The following is a 23,346-nucleotide window of genomic DNA, read 5'->3' on the forward strand; positions in this document are numbered from 1 at the left end:
TAGATATTAATGGTTACAATATATGTACAAATACAGAGATGAATCTGCAGCAAGTGGAACTGAACATCCGGGGTATTCATGATGTGGAAAAGACACACAATAAAGGAAGGGAGGTGGAGTAGCGTGGTTAGGAAGACAGATTTCATGCAAGAATGAGGAAGGATACTGGCTTCAAAAATCCTGATGTACAATCTGTATGGCTGGAGATATGAAACACCAAAAGACTGAAAATGTCTTTGAGGGTTGTTTACTGGTTCCAAAACAGTATTAGAAATGGAAGGGAAGGCATTAAACAAGAACCGGATATGCATGCAATAAGGGTACAATTGTAATTTACTTTATGTGGTAGCTTTACTTTATACGTAGATTGGATGAACGCAACCAGTTATGGTATTGTGAAGGAGGATTTCGTGGAATGTGTACGGAATGACTTTTTAGTCCAATACATTGAGGAACCAATGAACCAGAGAACAGGCTAAATTATAGGGTGATAATGGGAGGGATTTTAAATTTCCAAACACAGACTGGGATTGCCATAGTATTAAGGGTTTAGATGGAGAGGAATTTGTTAAGTGTGTACAAGAAAATTTTCTGATTCAATATGGATGGACCTGCTAGAGTAGGTGCAAAACTTGACCTCCTCTTGGGAAACAAATCAGGACAAGTGACTGAGGTCTCAGTGGGGGAGCACTTAGGGGCCAACGACCATAATTCTATTAGTTTTAAAATAGAGATGGAAAAGGATAGTATTAGGCAAGAACTTTCAAAAGCTGATTGGGGGGGTGGATGTTCGCAGGTAAACGGATGGTTGGAAAATGGGAAGCCTTCAAAAATTAGATAAAGAGACTCAGAGACAGTACGCTCCTGTTAGGGTGAAAGGCAAGGCTGGTTGGTGTAGGGAATGCTGGATGACGTGAGAAATGGAGGGATTGGTTAAGAAAAAGGAGGCATATGTGACATACAGACACCTCTGCCCTCAGACCCCACCCCTCCAACGTAACAAGGATAGAACGCCCCTGGTGCTCACCTTCCACCCTACCAACCTTCGCATAAACCAAATCATCCGCAGATATTTCCGCCACCTCCAAACAGACCCTACCACCAGGAATATATTTCCCTCCCCACCCCTTTCCACCTTCCGCAAAGACCGTTCCCTCTGTGACTACCTGGTCAGGTCCACATCCCCCCTACAACCCACCCTCCCATCCTGGCACTTTCCCCTGCCACCGCAGGAACTGTAAAACCTGCGCCCACACCTCCTCCCTCACCTCTATCCAAGGCCCTAAAGGAGCCTTCCACATCCATCAAAGTTTTACTTGCACATCCACTAATATCATTTATTGTATCCATTGCTCCCGATGCGGTTTCCTCTACATTGGGGAGACTGGGCGCCTCCTAGCAGAGCGCTTTAGGGAACATCTCCGGGACACCCGCACCAATCAACCACACCGCCCCGTGGCCCAACATTTCAACTCCCCCTCCCACTCTGCGAGGACATGGAGGTCCTGGGCCTCCTTCACCGCCGTTCCCTCACCACCAGACGCCTGGAGGAAGAACGCCTCATCTGCTGCCTCGGAACACTTCAACCCCAGGGCATCAATGTGGACTTCAACAGTTTCCTCATTTCCCCTTCCCCCACCTCACCCTGGTTCCAAACTTCCAGGTCAGCACTGTCCCCATGACTTGTCCGGACTTGTCCTACCTGCCTATCTCCTTTTCCACCTATCCACTCCACCCTCTCCTCCCTGACCTATCACCTTCATCCCCTCCCCCACTCACCCATTGTACTCTATGCTACTTTCTCCCCACCCCCACCCTCCTCTAGCTTATCTCTCCACGCTTCAGGCTCACTGCCTTTATTCCTGATGAAGGGCTTTTGCCCGAAACGTTGATTTCGAAGCTCCTTGGATGCTGCCTGAACTGCTGTGCTCTTCCAGCACCACTAATCCAGAATATAGACAGGAGAGATCAAGTGACTCCTTAGAAGAGTATAAAAGCAGTAGGAGTATCCTTAAGAGAGAAATCAGGAGGGCAAAAAGGGAACATGAGATAGTTTTGGCAAATAGGGTTAAGGAGAATCCAAAGGAATTCTATAAATACATTAAGGACAAAAGAGTAATTAGGAAGAGAATAGGGCATCTCAAAGATCAGCAAGATCGTCTATGTGTGGGACCGCAGGAGATGGGGGAGATACTAAATGCGTATTTTGCATCAGTATTTACTGTGGAGAAGGACATGGAAGGTATAAAATGTGGGGAAATAGATGGTGACAGATTGAAAAAATATCCAATTTGCAGAGGAGGAGCTGCTGGATGTCATAAAATACATAAAGGTGGATAAATCCACAGGACCTGATCAGGTGTACCCTAGAACTCTGTGGGAAGTTGGGAAAGTAATTGCAGGGCCCTTGCTGAGATATTTTATCATTGATAGTCACAGGTGAGGTGTCAGAAGACTGGAGGTTGGCTAATGTGGTGCCACTATTTAAGAAAGGTGGTAAGGAAAAGCTAGGGAACTATAGACCGGTGAGCCTGACATCAGTGGTCGTCAAGTTGTTGGAGGGAATCCTGAGGGACAGGATTTACATGTATTTGGAAAGGCAAGGACTGATTAGGGATAATCAACATGGCTTTGTGCATAGGAAATTATGTCTCATGAACTCGACTGAGTTTTTTGAAGAAGTAACAAAGAGGACTGATGAGGGCAGAGATGGACGTGATCTATATGGACTGCAGTAAGGCATTCGACAAGGCTCTTCATGGTAGACTGGTTAGCAAGGTTAGATTTCATGGAATATAGGGAGAACTAGCCATTTGGATACAGAACTGGATCAAAAGTAGAAGACAGAGGGTGGGTGGTGGAAGGATGCTTTTCAGACTGGAGGCCTGTGACCAGTAGTGTGCCCAAGGATCAATGCTGGGTTCAATGCTTTTTATCATTTATATAAACGATTTGGATGTGAACACAGGAGGTACAGTTAGTAAGTTTGCAGATGACACCAAAGTTGGAGGTGTGGTAGACAGCGAAGAAGGTTACCTCAGAGTATAATGGGATCTTGATCAGATGGGCCACTGGGTCAAGGAGTGGCAGATGGAATTTAATTTAGTTCAATGTGAGGTCCTGCATTTTGGAAAAGCAAATCAGGGCAGGACTTACACGCTTAATGTTAAGGTCCTGGGGAGTGTTGCTGAACAAAGAGACCTTGGAATGCAAGTTCATAGTTCCTTGAAAGTGGAGTCACAGGTAGATAGGAAAGTGAAGAAGGCATTCAGTATGCTTTGTGACGGACTAGGCCAGACCACTCAAAACATTCTTAAGCAGGCAGCCCAGACCATACCTTTGCTATTTGTTTCAGTAAGTGTACAGTGACAATTACCTGGAGCTGAAAATGTGTTGCTGGAAAAGCGCAGCAGGTCAGGCAGCATCCAAGGAACAGGAGAATCGATGTTTCGGGCATAAGCCCTTCTTCAGGAATGAGGAAAGTGTGTCCAGCAGGCTAAGATAAAAGGTAGGGAGGAGGGACTTGGGGGAGGGGCGTTGGAAATGCGATAGGTGGAAGGAGGTCAAGGTGAGGGTGATAGGCCGGAGTGGGGTGGGGGCAGAGAGGTCAGGAAGAAGATTGCAGGTTAGGAAGGCGGTGCTGAGTTCGAGGGATTTGACTGAGACAAGGTGGGGGGAGGGGAAATGAGGAAACTGGAGAAATCTGAGTTCATCCCTTGTGGTTGGAGGGTTCCTAAGCGGAAGATGAGGTGCTCTTCCTCCAACCGTCATGTTGCTATAGTCTGGCGATGGAGGAGTCCAAGGACCTGCATGTCCTTGGTGGAGTGGGAGGGGGAGTTGAAGTGTTGAGCTACGGGGTGGTTGGGTTGGTTGGTCCGGGTGTGCCAGAGGTGTTCTCTGAAACGTTCCGCAAGTAGGCGGCGTGTCTCCCCAATATAGAGGAGGCCACATCGGGTGCAGCGGATGCAATAGATGATCTGTGTGGAGGTGCAGGTGAATTTGTGGCGGATATGGAAGTATCCCTTGGGGTCTTGGAGGGAAGTAAGGGGGGAGGTGTGGGAGCAAGTTTGGCATTTATTGCGGTTGCAGGGGAAGGTGCCGGGAGTGGAGGTTGGGTTGGTTGGGGGTGTGGACCTGACGAGGGAGTCATGGAGGGAGTGGTCTTTTCGGAACGCTGATAGGGGAGGAAAGGGAAATATATCCCTGGTGGTGGGGTCCTTTTGGAGGTGGCGGAAATGACGGCAGATGATACGCTGTACATGGAGGTTGGTGGGGTGGTAGGTGAGGACCAGTGGGGTTCTGTCCTGGTGGCGGTTGGAGGGGTGGGGCTCAAGGGCGGAGGAGCGGGAAGTGGAAGAGATGCGGTGGAGGGCATCGTCGACCACGTCTGGGGGGAAATTGCGGTCCTTGAAGAAGGAGGCCATCTGGGTTGTACGATTTTGGAACTGGTCCTCCTGGGAGCAGATGCGGTGGAGACGAAGGAATTGGGAATATGGGATGGCGTTTTTACAGGGGGCAGGGTGGGAGGAGGTGTAGTCCAGGTAGCTGTGGGAGTTGGTCGGTTTACAGTAAATGTCCGTATTGATTCGGTCACCAGAGTTAGAAATGGAAAGGTCTAGGAATGGGAGGGAGGAGTCTGAGACGGTCCAGGTGAATTTGAGGTCGGGGTGGAAGGTGTTGGTAAAGTGGATGAACTGTTCAACCTCCTCGTGGGAGCACGAGGCAGCGCCGATACAATCATCGATGTAGCGGAGGAAAAGGTGGGGTGTGGTGCCAGTGTAGCTGCGGAAGATGGACTGTTCCACATATCCTACGAAGAGGCAGGCATAGCTGGGGCCCATGTGGGTGCCCATGGCTACTCCTTTGGTTTGGAGGAAGTGGGAGGATTGGAAAGAGAAGTTGTTCAGGGTGAGGACCAGTTCAGTCAGTTGAAGGAGGGTGTCAGTGGAAGGGTACTGGTTGGTATGGCGGGAAAGGAAGAAGCGGAGGGCTTTGAGTCCTTCGTGATGGGGGATGGAGGTGTACAGGGACTGGACGTCCATGGTGAAGATAAGGCATTGGGGACCGGGGAAGCGAAGGAGTAAGTTTGCTTGGTTGACTACCAGTTTTGAGAACAAACAAAAGTTTATTCACAAAATTATGGAATGAAACACAAAGAACAGTATAAAGAAGACCCACAGAATTCAGTCTATCCAATCTAGACTTAATTATGCTGTTTCGAAAAATACATGCAACAGTCCCAATAAACAAACGCTTAAACAGAGAGCAAAAATGAAACAAAAGCTTACAGGTCGAAGTTAGAAGGAGAGAGAGTTTAGCAGCCAAAAGAGAAAATGCTGGAAAATCTCAGCAGGTCTGACAGCATCTGTAAGGAGAGAAAAGAGCTGACGTTTCAAGTCTAACTGACCTTTTGTCAAAGCCAAGAGTTTAGCAGCATGTGACCACACAGCTTCTGCTGCTGAACTGACTCAAGCAAGACTTCACCTTTTAGGACTGACCACTCCTCTTTCATTATACAGGTCACTTCTAAAACATAAAAGCTTTGTCCGAAAGTCTCATCTGTTTTCATAAAAACAAAAAAGCCTCTCAGTAAACTCTTCCATCTCTGTTCCAAACCAGTCGTTTCAGAGCCTGGACTATTTTACGAATACTCTGAAAAAAAACCAAGGATACAGTATCCTTGAGAAAGGAACAGCTTTTAGCAAAAAGGGCCCACTTTGTGACAGCTTTCCTTTGTGGTCAGAGCATTGAGTATAGGAGATGGGAGGTCATGTTGCAGCTGTACAGGACATTGGTCAGGCCAATTTTGGAATATTGTGTGCAATTCTGGTTTCCCTCCAATAGAAAGGATGATGTGAAACTTGAAAGGGTTCAGAAAAGATTTACAAGGATGTTGCCAGGATTGGAGGGTTTGAGCTAGATGGAGAGGCCGAATAGGCTGGGGCTGTTTTCCCTGGCACCTCTGAGACTAAGGGATGACATTATAGAGGTTTATAAAATCATGAGGGTTGTGGATAAGGTAAATAGACAAGGTATTTTCCCTGGGTTGGGAGAGTCCAGAACTAGAGGGCATAGATTTAGGGTGAGAGGGGAAAGATTCAAAAGGGACATAAGGGGAAACATTTTCACGCAAAGGATGGTGTAAGTATGGAATGAGCTGCCAGAGGAAGTGGTGGAGACTGGTACAATTACAATATTTAACAGGCATCTGGATGGTTACATGAATAGGAAGGGTTCAGAGGGATATTGGTCAAATGCTAGAAATGGAACTAGATTAATTTTGGATTTCTGGTCTGTATGGCCGAATTGGACCAAGAGGGCTGTTTCCATGCTGTACATCTCTCTGACTCTACTCTCGACTGGCTATTGTGCAATAAAAAAGGATTAATTAACAATCTTGTTGCGTGGAATCCCTCAGGGATGACTAACCATAATATTCAAGAATTCTTCATTCGGAATTTAGAAATTTATGAAATTCTAACAGGACTGGACAGGGTAAATCAATGAAGGATGTTTCCAAAGACAGGGCATTTCAAAACCACGGGGGACGGTCTTAGGATATGGAGTTGGCCATTTATGATTGAGATGAAAATAAATTTCTTCAGCCAGAGAGTGGTGAGCCTGTGGAATTGTCTGCCATTGGAAGTGGTTGTGGCCAAAACATCGAATGTTTTCAGAGTTTTTAAGGCTAAAGGAATCAAAGAGACTGGGGAGAAAGCAGGAACAAGGTACTGAGATGGATGATCAGCCATTATTATAATGGATGGCAGTGCAAACTCAAAGAGCCAAATGGCCTACTCCTACTCCTATCTTCTATGTTTCTATGTTTAAGACGAAGAGTGAAGTGATTGAATCCATAACTAAATCCCTGAATCTAAATGAAAAGAATTACAAAGGAATGAGGTGTGAATTGGCAAGGTTTGACTCAAGGAGAATCTCACTGAAAGGGTTGGATGGTCTATAAGCAGTTGTTCATAGTTAAAGAACATGCTCATGAATTACAACAATTATTCATTCCTGTATGGTGCAAAATTAGAAGAGGAAAGGTGGGGATCCAAGATCGCAGCGATCTAAGAAGATTACATTCCAGAGCTCCACATCGTGGGATGAATCTTCAACTCCGGAAAGATCGTGGAGTCCCAAGAAACTTCTAAAAGTTAACTTACCTGCATTTCCAGCCATCCAGAGATGCCGAAAAAGGGAGGAGGAACATCCGAGGCCGGGCCTGTGGCCCAGCCTGCAGGGTCCTCAGAGTCGATTATTGTCCAGGCCCTGGTGAATGAGCTCGCGAAATCTCATGAGATGCTGGGGAAACAGATTGAAGCGAAGCTGTCCAATCTCTCTCATGCTGCAGAAGCATGAGCAGCAACTGGGAGACCTGGAGAAGAGGACAGATGAGGTGGAGCACAGGGTCACAGTGGTGGAAACTGATGCCAGTTCATCCAAGGATAGGATCCAAGCCCTGGAGGCACAGGTCTGTAACTTGCGCGACCAAGTGGATGATCTTGAGAACAGGGGCAGGAGAGAAAACATTCAGATCATCGGTCTGACTGAGGGTAAGGAATGTGAGCGGTCTGCAGAATTTGTTGAGGATTGGCTGCTGAAATTCCTTGACTTGGAGACTGGCATGAGAGGATTGAAGATAGAGAGGGCTCACTGGGCGGCAGCGCGGAGACCAGGTCTGGGTCAACGTCCTCGTCCTCTCCTGGTGCAGTTCCATCATTACCGGGATAAGGAAAGAGTCATGGAGGCTTCCAGAGTCCAGGGGAAGGATTCAAAGTTCCCAATTTGAGAAGGTTCTAAGATCATGTTCTTTTAGGACTTCTCAATGGTGGTGATCCAGAAGCGAAAATCTTACGATGGTGACAAGAGAAGACTGAGGGAGTTTGGGGTTCAGTTCTCCCTGAGTTATCCAGCGGTGCTACAGTTCACCTTAGATGGATCCATGCATCTCTTTGACACGTTGAAGAAGTCAAGAGTCTTTGTGGACAAATTAACCTAGTTCGAACAATTTTAGTATGTATAAATAGTGTTGCTTGGCTATGTCTTTATCGTTTTGTAAAAGAAATGGAAGAAGTCTGGCTGGACTTTCATTTTTCAAGTTTTTTTCTACTGATAATAATTTGGTTTAAACTATGTTTGGCAGCAGCTGAGATGTATATTTTCAATTTCTAAGTTAGGATATACCAAAGGATGGGTGGGGTATTTATTCCTTCTTTTAAAAAAAATGCTTTTTTAATTCATATTGGTATTCTCAGATGTGTTTACTCCTTTCTGCTTGTGTTTGCAGTGCGGCTCTAGCTGGGAGACGTGAAGGTGGCTGGGATGGTTAGATGCCTACTTATGGGCAGTTTGGGATGGGTAGTTGCCCCGTCTGGGCTGTTGGTGCTTTATATATTGGTTTTCTTTTGGTTTTCGTTGTCTTTCATTTTTAATAGTTTTGTAGGTTTGTTAAATGCAGTGGTTTTGGTTTATGTAGTCTTTATATTTGGTGGATCATGTGACACTAAGGTGCAGCGATTTGTGGTTCGGGTTCCTCCTCTCTGGAATTTAAATGTTATTGCAGAAGGTTATAGCTAATGACTTGATTAAACGGTGTACCTGGGATATGAAGGAAAGTCACTGACCAATTAAGAGGAAGAAGGTACTTTTGAGTATGAGAAAGGAGAAGGTGGACACTACTTTGTTACAAGAGACACACTTGAATGACAAGGAGCATCTGAAATTACAGCAGAATGGCTTTAACCAAGTTTATTTTTTATCATTTAATACCAGAAGTAGGGGAATGGCTCTATTGGTCAGGAAGAATCTCCCATTTAAGTTGTTAGAGTGTGTTAAAGACACAAGTGGGAGGTTTGTAATTCTTAAAGCCTTGATAAATGGGGAAGAATATGGTGTTTTAAATGCTTATTGCCCTCCAGCTCATCCCCTTAAATTTTTGATAGATGCTTTTTCTAAGTCTTAAGTCCTGGGACATCATTCTTGGGGGAGATTTTAACTGTCTCCTGGATCCCACAGTAGACAGGTTGCCCAAAGGTCCCTCGATACCCTCTACACAAAGTAAACAGTTAGCGGATCTGTGTGGGGAGATGGGGTTGATGGATGCCTGGAGGCTTCTTCACCTTACAAGCAGGGATTTTACATTTTTCTTCAATCCGCACAGGTGTCACACTAGGATTGACTTTTTTCTGACCCCTGAGGTAACCCTGGATTTGGTGGCATCTTGTAAGATTGGTAATATTACCATCTCTGATCATGCTTCAGTGTACTTTATGGTGAAGATTAAGGATGTTACAGTGGGTTCATAGCACTGGCGAATGGATCCCTTTATCCTCAAAGATAATAGTTTGTGGAGTATTTCTCTAGGGAATTTCGGGCACTCCTAGACATCAACTTAGGCTCGGTTGGTAGTTCATCTATCTTTTGGGAAACTGCCAAAGCATATGTTAGGAGTTAGTGAGTTTTGAGAAGATTTGTCGCTCAAGTTGAGGTTCTGGTTGTAGGTTTGCTTGCTGAGCTGGAAGGTTCATTTTCAGATATTTTGTCACCATACTAGCTAACATCTTCAGTGAGTCTCCAGACGAAGCACTGCTGGGGTTTCCTGCTTTCTATTTATATGTTTTGGTTTCCTTGGGTTGGAGATGTCATTTGCTGTGGTGATGTCAGTTCCTACAGTGAAGTCATTCTCTGTTCTTTTTCTCAGGGGGTGGCAAATGGGGTCCAAGTTAATGTGTTTGTTGATAGAGTTTCAGTTGGAATGCCATGCTTCTAGGAATTCTCATGTAATACAATCAGTGCAGGCCTCAAAGATAGATAAGACTCATGAGGCTCTAAGGGAGATTATTCTGCTGGAGGAGTTTAGAAACTCACTTCCAGAGATGATAAGAATTCACGTGGAGGAACAGAAAATTGAGGAAGTGAGAAGGGCAGCTGAATTAGCAGATGAATACACGTTGGTGCAAAAAACAAGCTTTCAGCCAGAATTTTGTTCTGTGAGGGAGAGAAGTTAGGAGAAGGGGAGATCCTACACTATGAAACAAAGAGTAGAGAACACTGGTTCTTTTCCAAGAATCAGGCAGTGACTAATAGGGTACCACAAGGATCAATGCTTGAACCTCAGCTATTTACATGATTTTTAAATGACCCTGGACAGGGGAACCAAATGAAACATTTCCAAATGTGCTCACGACATAAACCACGTGGAATTGAGAGTCATGAAGGGGTTATGTGGAGGCTTCAAGGTGGTTTAGACAAGTTGAGTGAGTGGGAATAAAATGGCAGGTGCAGTACGATGTGGCTAAATGTGAAGTCATACACTTTGGTGTGAAAAACAACAAGTTGGAGTATTATTTAAATGGTGATATATTAGTGAGTGTGTACAAAGAGATCTGGGTGTCCTTGTACTCCAGTCAATGAAAATAAGCAGTTTCAGCAAGCAATTACTGTCACAAAGCGGGTCCTTTTTTTCTAAAAACTGTTCCTTTTCTAAAGGATACTGTGTCCTTGGTCTTTTTTCAGAAGGGTCGTAAACCACTCAGGCTCTGAATCAACTGGTTTGGTAGAGAGATGAAAGGCTTTTTTGTTTAAGTGTAAACAGATGAGACTTTAGGCCACAGCTTATGCTTTAGAAGTGACCTGTATAATGAAAGGAGAGTGATCAGTTCTACAAACTGGAGTTTTGTTTGAGTCAATTCAGCCATGAAGCTGTGGTGAAACAGGCTGCTAAACTCTCTCTTTCCTTCTGCCCTTCTAACTTCGACCTGTGAGTTCTGTAGGTGTTCCTTATTCTGTTCTTTGTGTTTCATTCTGTAATTTTATGAATAAAGTTTTGTCTGTTTTAAAACCTGGTAGTCAACCTAGCTAACTTATTCTGGGTAATTTTCACTGTACACTTACTGAAACCAATAGCAAAGGTATGGTCTGGGCTGCCTGTTTAAGAATGTTTTGAGTGGTCTGGCCTGGTCCGTAACATTAGGAAGGCAGATGTTTTGTTGGTATCATTGCAAGGGGATTTGAGTTCAGTAATAAGGATATCTGCTTGCACTTACACAATATTTATGCCAATCTTTCCAATCCTTCCTCTTATTCATTTCCACAGCTCTTGCTCACAATAAGGGTTCAGGAGAGGGAAGTAACCAGTAGAAGATTTGAAAGCAGAAGGTTCAACAAGAGGAAATATTGGAAGAATTGACATATAAGTGGGGAAGGCAGCAGCAGAAGACATTATAAGCTCATCAACAAGGGGATGGGTCAGGCATGGGAGAGGCTGCAAGTTCCAAGGGTTGACAGTGAGAGGTTGGGGCAAGGAGCTTGGGTTTGTGATGAGTGAGAAGTTCAAGCAGAGGGCTAGGTGGCAAGAAGGTAAGGAGAAAACTATCATACTTCTTTTATATTTTAAAATGTATTTTATTTTAAAGCTTAGTTTATTCATCAATCTAAGAATTTTGCAATTTAGAGTTCTTTACGTTCAGGGCAGAGTGTTACATACTTTTTCTGATGAGAAAGGTGCGAACAATAGTTTTTCCATTTTTGTCAGAAGGATAATCTGATTCACTTAAAGTTGCATTTCTCAGGAGTATTGCTACAACTTTGGGTGATACTGATTTGTTTAAAGCTATATCAATACAAAGAGGCCACACTCTCTTGACCTCTGAAACTACAAATATGTCACTTTGATCTCATCAATTTATTTGTTTAATTCAATGCTGAATGAAACTATACTTGTACTGTAGTCAATGTTTTGTGCTTCAGATAAATTTCAAAGTGAACTACTGTAAAAACTCCAGTTGCTTGAAAACTTGCTAAAATCATAACCTTGCTACTTTTTCAATTAATTAAAATCCTATGGATTAAAATTGTTTACCTTCAACTTCCTGGGGTTTATCACTGGCCAGAAACTGAACTGGACAGGCCATTTAAATACTGTGGCTACAAGAGCAGGTCAGTTGCTTGGAATTCGGGAGCAAGTAACTCAACTGCAGTTCCCCAGGGTCGACCCACCAACACAAGGCACAAGTTGGGAGAATGCCAGAGCACTTTTCACTCCCCTGGATAAATGATTCTCCAACAACACTCAAGAAGCTTGTCTCCATCCGTAGCAAAGTAGCCAACTGACTGGCATAACTCCCAACTTTAGCATTTACTTCCTTTATCATCAGTGGACAGAGGTAGCAGTGTATATAAATGAACTGCAGTTACTTATTAAGGCTCCTCAGCCACACCTTCCAAAGCCACGATCTCTACCACCTGGAAGAACAAGGGCAGCAGACATATGGGCACACAAGCAGTTGCAGGTTCCCATCCGAACTACATGCAGTCATGATTTGCAACAATTTCACTGTTCCTTTAATGTCCCTGGATCAAACCCTGGAATTCCCTTCCTGACAGACTTGTGGGTGTTCCTACAGCCAAAGGACTGTGGCTGTCCAAAAAGGTAGGTTCCTCACCATCTTCAAGGCATTTCAGGAAAGGTCTAGCCAGTGATGTCAACATTCTGTGAAAGAAAAATAAAATCTCGAGCAACTTTAATTAAACAATATTTCATATGAGGCCCAACTTCAAACATGTATTTTCCCCTCTCTATGAGATCAACTTGGAAGATGCTATTTTAAATAAATCATGTGTACTAAGCCCCAGTAATACCCATTTAACCTGACAAGAGTTGACAATTTAGTGCATCATGGAGTGGTTACATTTCAGAAGGAATCAGTTTGGTCTTTTCAATTCAAGTTGACTCTTGCTACAGCAATTTAGATTGTCACAATCTACTGCTCTTTCCTTTTGAACCAATACTTTTTCCAATTCAGGAGCTTATCCAATTGCTTTTTCAAGGCGAAAGCTGTACCTACTGATATAACCCTATCAGGCAGTGCATTCTGGATAACTAAACTAAAAAAGGAATAGCTTTGCCCTATCTATTTTGCTCAGATCCCTCATGATTTTGGACACTTCTGTCAAGCCTCTATTTTCTGTTCTTGAACCACCTCAAAATCTATCCACATAATTCATCAGGACCATTATCCCAACTAAACTACTGTTATGAAGTTGAAGGCATGGACTGTACTTTCAAGAGAAAGTGAATGTTATTCGGAACTGAGAGATTATAAGCAACTGTGATATGACTAGATAGCAATCTCAGAGTGTATTAGAAAATTGAAAATCTGGCTGTGAAATGGATACCTGAGTTGATTGGTTAATTTGAATTGTTGTCAAAACAGCAATCAGTTTAAATTAAGCCCCAGGATACTAAAACTTAATTGAGTTTCAATTTACTGTTTTGCCAATATTGAACCAATGAGATGATCTGATGTTGGGGATATAAAAAAGGCAGGCATTTTGAAAACTGGAGACAAAGCAACTGCCATCGACACAGATCCAAGAAGTTAGGAAACATTCTCTATCAAAGGTACCTTTTCATATGAAACATATTCACAGTAATAAGAAAGAAGACGATCCAGGGAGATCTTCAGCCAGCAGAAGACAGACACTGAAGACGACAGCCACTGCATGGTTTTGAAATTAAGTCGATGTAATTTTAATAAGTATCTTATTGGAACAGCATATTGTTGGAGTTGGAGGCAGGTAATAAGCAGTTAAGAGAAGGGGGTTAGAGTTGTGAATAGTTGTTGTTTAATGTTCACTTTTAGAGTTAAAGAATAAATTGATTTTATTTTCTTTATTTTGTGAAATTTGGGAATTCTCTGTCACTCATATTTTAACAGATTATGATGCAAGGTGAGCTTTTCTGGATGTTTGGTTTAATTAAAAGAAGGGTTCACGGCTTTGTTCTAACACTACTCAAAGAAAAGAAACTTGAGACCAGAATGTGTCATACATTAAGAAGCAAAGTGAAGAGCCAAACGGACCCTTCATTGCATTTCAGATCACGTTTTTGTAAGAATGTAAATAACTTAGGAACTTCATAAACTTAGATATTACTTGTGTTAACTTAGACTTTGGAAGGTGGCATCGACTCCTCTTGGAAACATTGAAAAGTAAGCAACAAAATTAATTTATCAGAAAATACATGTGACACTGGTTAGCACAAATATATTTTTTACAAAAATTATGTTTGATTCACTTGCTGAGTAACTATCTTCTTCTCAACAGTCTGATCTACCAAAAATGTACCAACCTTGGATGGATATTGCAAACAACTTAACCCATTTGATTGAACATCATCAGCTTCGTTGTGAAGTAAACAACGTAGGTTTTTCATTTACAACTCTTACAATGCATGAATGTGACCAGAGGCTTACGTGGCCTCAGCAATACATCTCTGCTTTTGTAATCCAACCCTCTTAAAATGAATGCTAATATTGTATTTGCCTTCCTAACTGCAAATGAACTTACATGTTAATCTTAAGAGAGTCCTGAACTAGGACCCCCGAGTCTCCTTATGCTTCAGATTTCCAAAGCCCTTCCACATTTAGAAAATAGTTCACACCTCTGTTCTTCCTACCAAAGTACATAACTTCACATTTTCCCACATTGTAGACCATATACTGTATTGCTTATTTGTCCATTCTCCTAGCTTTTCCAACTCCTTCTGCAGCCACTTGGCCTCCTCAACACGCCCATCCCTCCACCTATATTTGTGTCATCTGTAAATATAGCACCAATGTCCTCAGTTTTTATCATCCAGCTTGTTAACGTATAATGCGTACAAGTGCAGTCCCAACACTGACCCTGTGGAACTCCACAAGTCGCCTGCTGCTATCCTGAGAAAGACCCCTTTATCCCTTCTCTCTGCCTTCTGCCAGTCAGCTGATCCTATATCCGTACCAGTACCTTCCCCTAACATCATGGGCTATCATTTTATTTTGCAGCCTCCTGTGCAGGATTTTGTCAAAAGCCTTCTGACAATTCAAACAGATGATGTACACTGGTCCTCCTTTGTCTGCTAACTCCTCAAAGAATTCCAACAGATTTGCCAGGCATGACCTTCCCTCAGTAAAGCTGTGCTGACACAGCCCTATTTTACCATGGACAACCAAGTACCCTGCAATGACATCCTTAATAATGGACTCTAAAATCTTTGGTAGATTAGTGCATTGGTGATGACCATCAGACACATTATGTATTACACACATTTGGTGAGGAGGTTCCTGTTGCAGTTTGAATTCCTGATTCCTTCCTTTGCAACATTTCCTTTGCAACTAAAGCATCCTTTCTAGTTTGAGTCATAGAGATGTACAGCACGGAAAAAGACCCTTCAGTCCAACTCGTCCATACCGATTAGATATCCCAGCCTAATCTAGTCCCACTTGCCAGCAACTGGCCCATATCCCTCCAAATCCTTTGAAGTCCCCAGGGATGATCATTTTTCATCCTTAGGACTGTTTGTGAGTATGGCGTCCAAGGTGGAGTTGGAGCCTTCTTTTGAGTCACCTCGAGCATCACGAATTGGAGTATAGGCACTCTTGACTGTTGCCCGCTGGTTCTTAGCAAGCTGCAGTAGGAGAGGCATCAGGCAATCATTGAAACTAACAGGAAGCTCCAAGAGTCAGTTGATGAATTCATTCTTGACAGTGACTCCATTTCCATGCATCCTGGATTGATTCTTGGATTTCCCTCTTCAGATGAAGGTGTAACCACCACCATCTTCCCCCAACTGCCTTTCACCTGCTCGGTGAGTCTCCTGCAGGTCAAAAATCTCAATGTTGAAGTGCCCGAGTTAATGAGCAACAAGGGTAGTTCTTTGTTCTGGATGATTGTTTTGCTCATTTCCTATGAGGGTTTGTACATTCCAGGTTCCGAGGCTGAGTTTGACTTTGGTTTTCAGATTGCAGGTGGTTGAGCCTGCAGAATACAGTTTCCCAGTGAGGTTAGTGATGGAACAGACTACTTTGAAGGCATCTTGTCTTGCCCCCTTCCCCATATGAGGGAGCAGTCTGCGTCCTGAAGAGGGCTGCTCAGTTGTGAAGAAGGCTGCCAGAATGCTCTCCTGTTCTTAACCCAAGTGTGAAATGACTAAGTCAAACTCTACCGTGTGTGTCACCCTGAAGCTCAGGACTTCCAGATGTCACAATCCTGTCCCTGTCACCTCTTGTTGTTAGCTGTAGGGCTTGTGTTGTGTGTGTTGGGGTGTTGAATTCCTCTCAGTAGATGCCTTGTGCAAAACAATTTTTTTTTTGACATGGTAATGCTATCGCACATAGCATACACGTGGTGCTTGATAGCAGATAGATCCAGTTCCAGTGGCAAGGAGTTCTCGACAACTGGAGATCTCCCTACTGCTGCAGCCTTCATCTACTGTTGCTGTCATGATAACATATGAATATCTTGCACTGGGGATTGCTGGTGAGGGCTTATTTTGGATTGCAATTTGTTTGGTTCCTCTCCTTTGACCTTACCATCATGGGTGGTTCTGCCAGGAGTTACAAACTCCTGATGGCATCACTATCGGGATCAACAAAATGCTCAAGCTTCTCCTGTGTAGCAAGGTAGCAATTTGCAAAAAAGGAATTAGCTATAAAAGTCCTATGTAAAAGGTTAAAATTCACACAACACCAGGTTAAAGTCCAACACGTTCAATTGGAAGCACACTAGCTTTAGGAGCGACGTTCCCCTACCACCTGATGAAGGAGTGTCGCTTGGAAAACTAGTGTGCTTCCAATTAAACCTGTTGGACTATAACCTTGTGTTGTGTGATTTTTAACTTTGTACACCCCAGTCCAACACCGGCATCTCCAAATTATGTAAAAGGTGTTTTGGTAGAACCATAGAAATGATACAGCACAGGAGGAGATGTTTTGGACCATCTTGTCCATGCTTACCCAAGGGCACAAGATGCCCTTTCTAATCACATCTTCGTGATGTGGCCCATAGCCCTGCAGCTTACAACCCTTAAGGTGCAGATCAAGGTACTTTTTGAGAGTTTCTGCCTCCACCAGTAACTCAGGCAGTGAAGTTCAGACACCCACCACCCTCTGCATAAATGAGTTTATCATCCCATCTCCTGTAATTCTTCTGCTATTTCACTTAAATCTATAACCCCTGGTTTTATGAACTCACTGCCAAGGGTAAGAAGTTTCTTCTGTCTACTCTATCTCTACCTCTCATAGTCTGTATACCTCAGTCATGTCACCCCTCAACCTTCTCTGTTTATGGAAAACAACCCCAATCTCTCCATTCTCTCCTTACAGCTACAATTCTTCAGTCCTGATTTCAGTGACATTCTGATAAATCTCTCTGCGATCTCTCCAGATTAATTACATCTTTTCTGTAAAGTGGTGACCAGAACTGCACACAATACTCCAGTTGTTGCCTCAACAGTGTCTTGGACAGTTTCATCATTCTATCCTACTTTTGTATTCTATACCTCTGCCAACGAAGGTGACCTTTCTTAATGCATTCTTTGCAATCTTATCTATCTTACGACCTATGCATTTATACACCAAGATCTCTCACTTTATCGACACCTCTAAATACATTCCCATTTATTGTCTATTCCCTTATACTGTTTGAATGCATTACCTCACACGAGATCAAATGGGTCAATGGGCTGACAAATGGCAGGTGGAGTTCAATCTGGATAAATTTATGGTAGGGCCTTGGATCGTGTCACAGAACAGAGGCAACTAAGTTTCAGGTACATAATTATTTGAAGTTTGTGTCACATATAGACAGGGTGGTTAAAATGACGTTTGGCACACTTGCCTTCATTGCTCAGTCCTTCAAGCATAAGAATTGGGATGTCATGTACAGGACATTGGTGAGGCCTCTTCTGGAATACTATATCCAGTTCTGGCTGCCCAATTTTAGGAAGGACATTACTAAGCTGGGGAGGGTTCAGAAGTGATTCATCACAATGTTGCCGGGTAAGAAGTTTTTAACTGTAAAGAAAGGCTGAGATTATTTCACTGGAGCATGTTAGGTTCAGAGCTGACCTTATGGAAGTTTATAAAATTATGAGGGGTTATAAATAGGGTTAATTGCAGGTGTCTTTTCCCTAGGTTGGGAAATTTCAAGACTAGAAGGCACATTTTTCAGGTGAGGGGAGAGAGGTTTAAAAACCTTTTACAGAAGGCGGTTTGCATGTGGAATGAACTTCCTGAGGAAGTGGTTGGTGGATGTGGGCACAATTACAACATTTAAAAGACATTTGGATAAGTACATAAAAAGGAGAGGTTTGGAGGTGTATGAGTGAGGAGCAGGCAGGTAGGACTAGTTTAGTTTGAGATTATGTTCAGCATGGACTGGTTGGACTGAAGGGTCTGTTTCCATGCTGTATGACTCTACGACTTCAAGTCATAGAGGTGTACAGCATGGAAACAGACCCTTCAGTCCAACTCGTCCATGCCAACCTGCACTCCAAGTCTCTATGCTCAGCAACACTCACCAGGACCTTACCATTCAGTGTTAAAGTCCTGCTCTGATTTGCTTTTCCAAAATGCAGCACCTCGTATTTTCTTCACTGCCCACTACACCTCTAATTTTGGTGTCATCTGCAAACTTACGAACTATACCTCCTACATTCACATGCAAATAATTTATATAAATTATGAAAAGCAGTGGACCCAGCACCAATCCTTGTGGCACAGTAATGATCATAGGCCACCAGTCTGAAAGGCAACCCTCCACCACCACCACCCTCTGTCTTCAACCTTTGAGCTAGTTCTGTTTCCACATGGTTAGATCTCCTTGTATTCCATGTGATCTAACTTTGCTAACCAATCTACCATGAGTGATCTTGTTGAATTCCTTGCTGAAGTCCATACAGATCATGTCCACCGCTCTGCTTTCAGCAATCCTCTTTGTTACTTAGTCATAGAGTTGTACAGCATGGAAACAGACCCTTCAGTTCAACTTCTTCAAAATTACTCAAGTTAGTAATACATGATTTCCCACACAGAAAGCCATGGTTGACTGTCCCTAAACAGGCCTTCCCTTTTCAAAATTATGTAAATCCTGTCCCTCAGGTTGCCCTCCAAAAACTTGCCCACCACCAATGTCAGGTTCATTGGCCTTCAGTTCCCTAGCTTTTCCTTACCACCTTTCTTAAATAATGGCACCATGTTAGCCAACTTCCAGTCTTCTGGCACCTCACTTGTGACTATCGATGATATAGTTATCTCAGCAAGGGGCCCAGCAATCACTTCCCTAGATTCCCACAGGTACACCTGATCAGACCCTGGGGATCCACCTTTATGCATTTTAAGACATCCAGTACTTCCTCCCCTGAAATATAGACATTTTTCAGGAAACTGTCTATTTCCACACATTCTTATATCTTCCATGTCCTTCTCCACAGTAAATACTGATGCGAAATACTCATTTAGTATCTCCCCCACCTCCTGTGGTTCCACACATCAGCTGCCTTTCTGATCTTTGACTGGCCCTATTCTTCCCTAGTTACCCTCTTGTCCTGAATCTATTTATAAAATCCCTTTGGATTCTCCTTAACCCTATTTGTCAAAGCTATCTCATGTCCCCTTTTTGCTCTCCTGATTTCCCACTTAAGTATCTGCCTACTGCCTTTTTATTCTTCGACAGAATTCACTTGATCTCTGCTGCCTATACCCGATATATGCTTGCTTCGTTTTTTTAACCAAAATCTTAATGTCTCTCGTCATCCAGCTTTCTCTGCACCTACCAGCCTTTTCTTTCACCCGAACAGGAATATACTGTCTCTGGACTCTTTCTATCTCATTTTCGAAGGCTTCCCATTTTCCAGCCGACCCCTTACCTGCGAACATCTGCCCCCAAACAACTTTTGAAAGTTCTTGCCTAATACTGTCAAAATTGGCCTTCCTCCAATTTAGAACTTTAACTTTTAGATCCGGTCTATCCTCTTCCATCACTATTATGAATTATGGTTGCTGGCCCCAAAATGATGCCCCACTGATATTTCAATCACCCATAGGTTATTAATAGTCATGTTAATTGTGAATTCCTGTCCTGATTCAATTATCAAGTTTCTGAGCTGATGTTATTGTTCAGGGAGCAAGAGTGGGATATTTGGCTGATACCTTCCTTTCCTAGCTCAGAAGCATAGGAACATACGAATAGAAGCTGGATTACAACGTTCGGCCCTTGAAGCCTATTCCACCGATCAATAAAACCATGGCTAATCTGTTTGTGGCCTCAACTCTACATTATACTTATTTCCTGCTATATGCTGACTCCTTTGAAAATCATGAATCTTTCTGCCTTAAAGGTTTTCAACAAATCTTCCTCTACTGCTCTCCGTGTAAGTGCATTCCAAAATTCCCACATGATAACTCTTGACCTGATGCCATTGCTGTCACACCTTCTGTCGTCAACTCACCAAACAAGATGGAAATCAAATCTGATGGTTTTGAAAGATGTTTGGGGATATTGCAAGTGTTGATTGTTTAATTTCTCCAGATAAGCAAAATAATCTCTCATTTCATTCTCAATCTCTGTCCAGTAAAGTGTGCTATCCAGTGGACACTTCTAAACATTAAAGTGAGGACAGCATAAATGTCAGTTTAGATTAGACTAGATTCCCTACAGTATCAAAACAGGCCCTTCAGCCCAACAAGTCCACACTGACCCTCCTAAGAGTAACCCACCCAGACCCATTCCCCTACACTATATTTACCCCTGACTAATGCATCTAACAGTATGGGCAATTTAGCATGGCCAATTCACCTCACTTGCACATCTTTGGACTCTGGGAGGAAACCAGAGCACCCAGAGTAAATCCACACAGACATGGGGAGAATGTGCAAACTCCACACAGACAGTCACCCGAGGCAGGAATCCAACCTGGGTCCCTGGCGCTGTGAGGCAGCAGTGCTAACCACTGTTTAGATCAAGTTCACGATCAATTGCCTGAAGACACTTGACGTGTCTTATATACTCACAAGTGAGTGAGGTCCTGGGTGAGATGCTACTGTAGTCTGAACCAAGTTCAAAATTGTTCATTTACCTCAGGCGCACACTGGCAATAGGTAGGGGAACTGGTTTTAAAACATTCTATTGGATGAGGTGAGGTGGGTGAATCCCTATTTGACAATCGAATTATATTTCTCTCCTCTCTTTGGTTTAACAGATGCAACTCCTGAGCACAGATTTTCTCAGTGGGTATAAACAGCTACGGTTGGCACACTTGGCACTCAGCTTTATTACAATGGGCTATGTGTGGCAGGAGGGAGAACACAACATTGCAAAGGTTTGAAGGAATATCTCTCATGTTAATATTCAATTTGAAGTCAGTCTATGCTGAGATCTGGCAGTGAAACCACTTCACAACCTTTCGAATTCTAATAAATGTTAACCATAAATCATTTCTGTTTTTCGTTAAACACAGAAATTTTCTGGAAGAAGGGAATTTAACAAACTGGGAGAAGCAAAACTTGCAGAAATATATGCTTCACCAAGGCCTTGCATTTTCTTGTCTTCATACCTTTCTTCCATTTAATTTTGGCTTGCTTTCTCTGGGCATAATTATAGGTCAATGATTTGTTCAGAGAAATCTCCAACTGTCATACCCTTTTCAGGCTATAGAAAGATATGGACGGCAGGTTTAGAGCAAGTCTTGGTCCAAACAACGGTTGTTCTTTGGACAACAGCAGCTCTGATAGATCTCAAACTCGTAATATCATCAGCTCTCTTTATGTTTACTGACATCACAAGATAAGCTCTGCCCATCGGGATAGAAAAGACAGTTCCTGGAAGGAGCTAACCAATTGTTCAAATGCAAGTAAAATTTGCAGTTGGTGGAAATCTGAATTAAAAACAGGAAGTCCGACAGCATTGGTGGAGTGAGAAACAGAGTTAACCTTTCAAATCTAGTAATACTCTTCTGCCAGCTGTTCAGATGTTGTTATTTTAGTGGTCAGGTTATGCAGCCAACAGTAATGTGGACTTAATCTTAAGAGGAGCTTGATGCCTCACAAGAAACAAACATGTAACTCAAGTGTAATGTTGCTAGGATGAAGTAGAATGTAATAAACCTTTACTGTTTAGATTAGATTCCCCACAGTGTGGAAACAGGCCCTTCGGCCCAACCAGTCCACACTGATCCTCCAAAACGTAACCCACCCAGACCCATTTCCCTCTGACTCATGCACCTAACACTATGGGCAATTTAGCATGACCAATTCACCTGACCTGCACATCTTTGGACTATGGTAGGAAACCAGAGCACCCGGGGGAAACCCACGTAGACACAGGGAGAATGTGCAAACTCCCCACAGGCAGTCAGCCAAGGCTGGAATTGAACCTGGGACCCTAGTGCTGTGAGGCAGCAGTGCTAACTGCTGAGCCACCATGCTGCCCTTTACTGTTAATTAAGATAGAGCTTATCTTTTGCTGAAGACTTTGCATGGTTATCCTTCGCACCATGATATCAGTAGTACAGACGAATTCCACTTAGGGCACTGGTGGCAGCAGTGAATCTACTCACACTATCTCAGACGTTACAAGTGGACTTGATCAGAACATACTCAGTGACTGATTAATTACAGGCAGTTAATCATTCTGTTAATCCAGTAGTTTGATGAATGGTATTGTTTGAATTCTGGGAACAGCTAATGATTGAAAGAGAATTTTTTTTGAAAGAAGAGCCTGTAAACATCATGTAGATAATTTCCCAAAAATGATTATTTCCAGGTATTACTTCAACTGTGTTGCAACCTTGTACATAAACAAAATCACATGTCCAGATTCAACAATTTGCATTTATTTAACATCTGTAAAGTTTAAAGAAAAGTCCCATGGCATAACTAAAATAAATAGGAAACTGAAGGAGGTCAGATGAGGAGAGGCGAACACAAAATTTGTCAAAAACTGGATATAAGGAGATTTTTAAGTGAAGAGAAGAAATTGCAAAATGCAGAAAAAAATTCCAAAGCATAGAGTCTAGAAAGCTGAAGGGTACTTTGCTGGGGTCATGGTCTCAGGTCAAGGGGTCTTCCATTTCAGAGTCAGATTTTCTTTTTCACTCAGAAGATTGGGGATCTTTGAAACAGTCAACCCAGAGGCTGTAGTTAATCAGTCACTTAGTGATTAAGAGATCAATAGATTTTCGGATGCCAAGAGAAATGTGGTTACAGCTGGAAAGTAAAATTGAGATGGAGATCATTTATGATTGTACTGAATGGCAAAGCAGGCTTGAGGGGCTGAATGGCCTACTCATGTTCTTACTTCTCATGATCTTATTTATTTTCAATCCTAGGTACTGCCCAAGAGCCTTGCAGTGCCATACTGTGAAGTGTCCAAAATCCTTGGGCTACCGCCTATCTTAGTTCATGCAGATTGTGTTTTAACAAATTGGAAGAAAAAAGATGCCAATGGGTAAGAACTTTGATTCTGCCATTCACATGCAGATTATGCGCATTCATTTCCCTCTTGCTGTGATTCTGGCAACGGTGA

At 43.0% G+C, this 23,346-nt stretch overlaps 1 protein-coding gene across 1 annotated transcript in view; it reads left to right on the forward strand.

Annotated features, from left to right (window-relative positions):
* Positions 1-23,346, forward strand: part of ido1 (indoleamine 2,3-dioxygenase 1) — a 57,196-nt gene that overhangs the window by 1,614 nt on the left and 32,236 nt on the right. Inside the window, exons 2-4 of the mRNA XM_072554148.1 lie at positions 14,110-14,205; positions 21,023-21,142; positions 23,150-23,268. Coding sequence (XP_072410249.1) covers positions 14,110-14,205; positions 21,023-21,142; positions 23,150-23,268 — 335 coding nt within the window. The remainder of the gene's footprint in view (positions 1-14,109; positions 14,206-21,022; positions 21,143-23,149; positions 23,269-23,346) is intronic.

Source organism: Chiloscyllium punctatum, chromosome 35 (genome assembly GCF_047496795.1).
Source record: "Chiloscyllium punctatum isolate Juve2018m chromosome 35, sChiPun1.3, whole genome shotgun sequence".
Classification (NCBI taxonomy): Eukaryota; Metazoa; Chordata; class Chondrichthyes; order Orectolobiformes; family Hemiscylliidae; genus Chiloscyllium; species Chiloscyllium punctatum.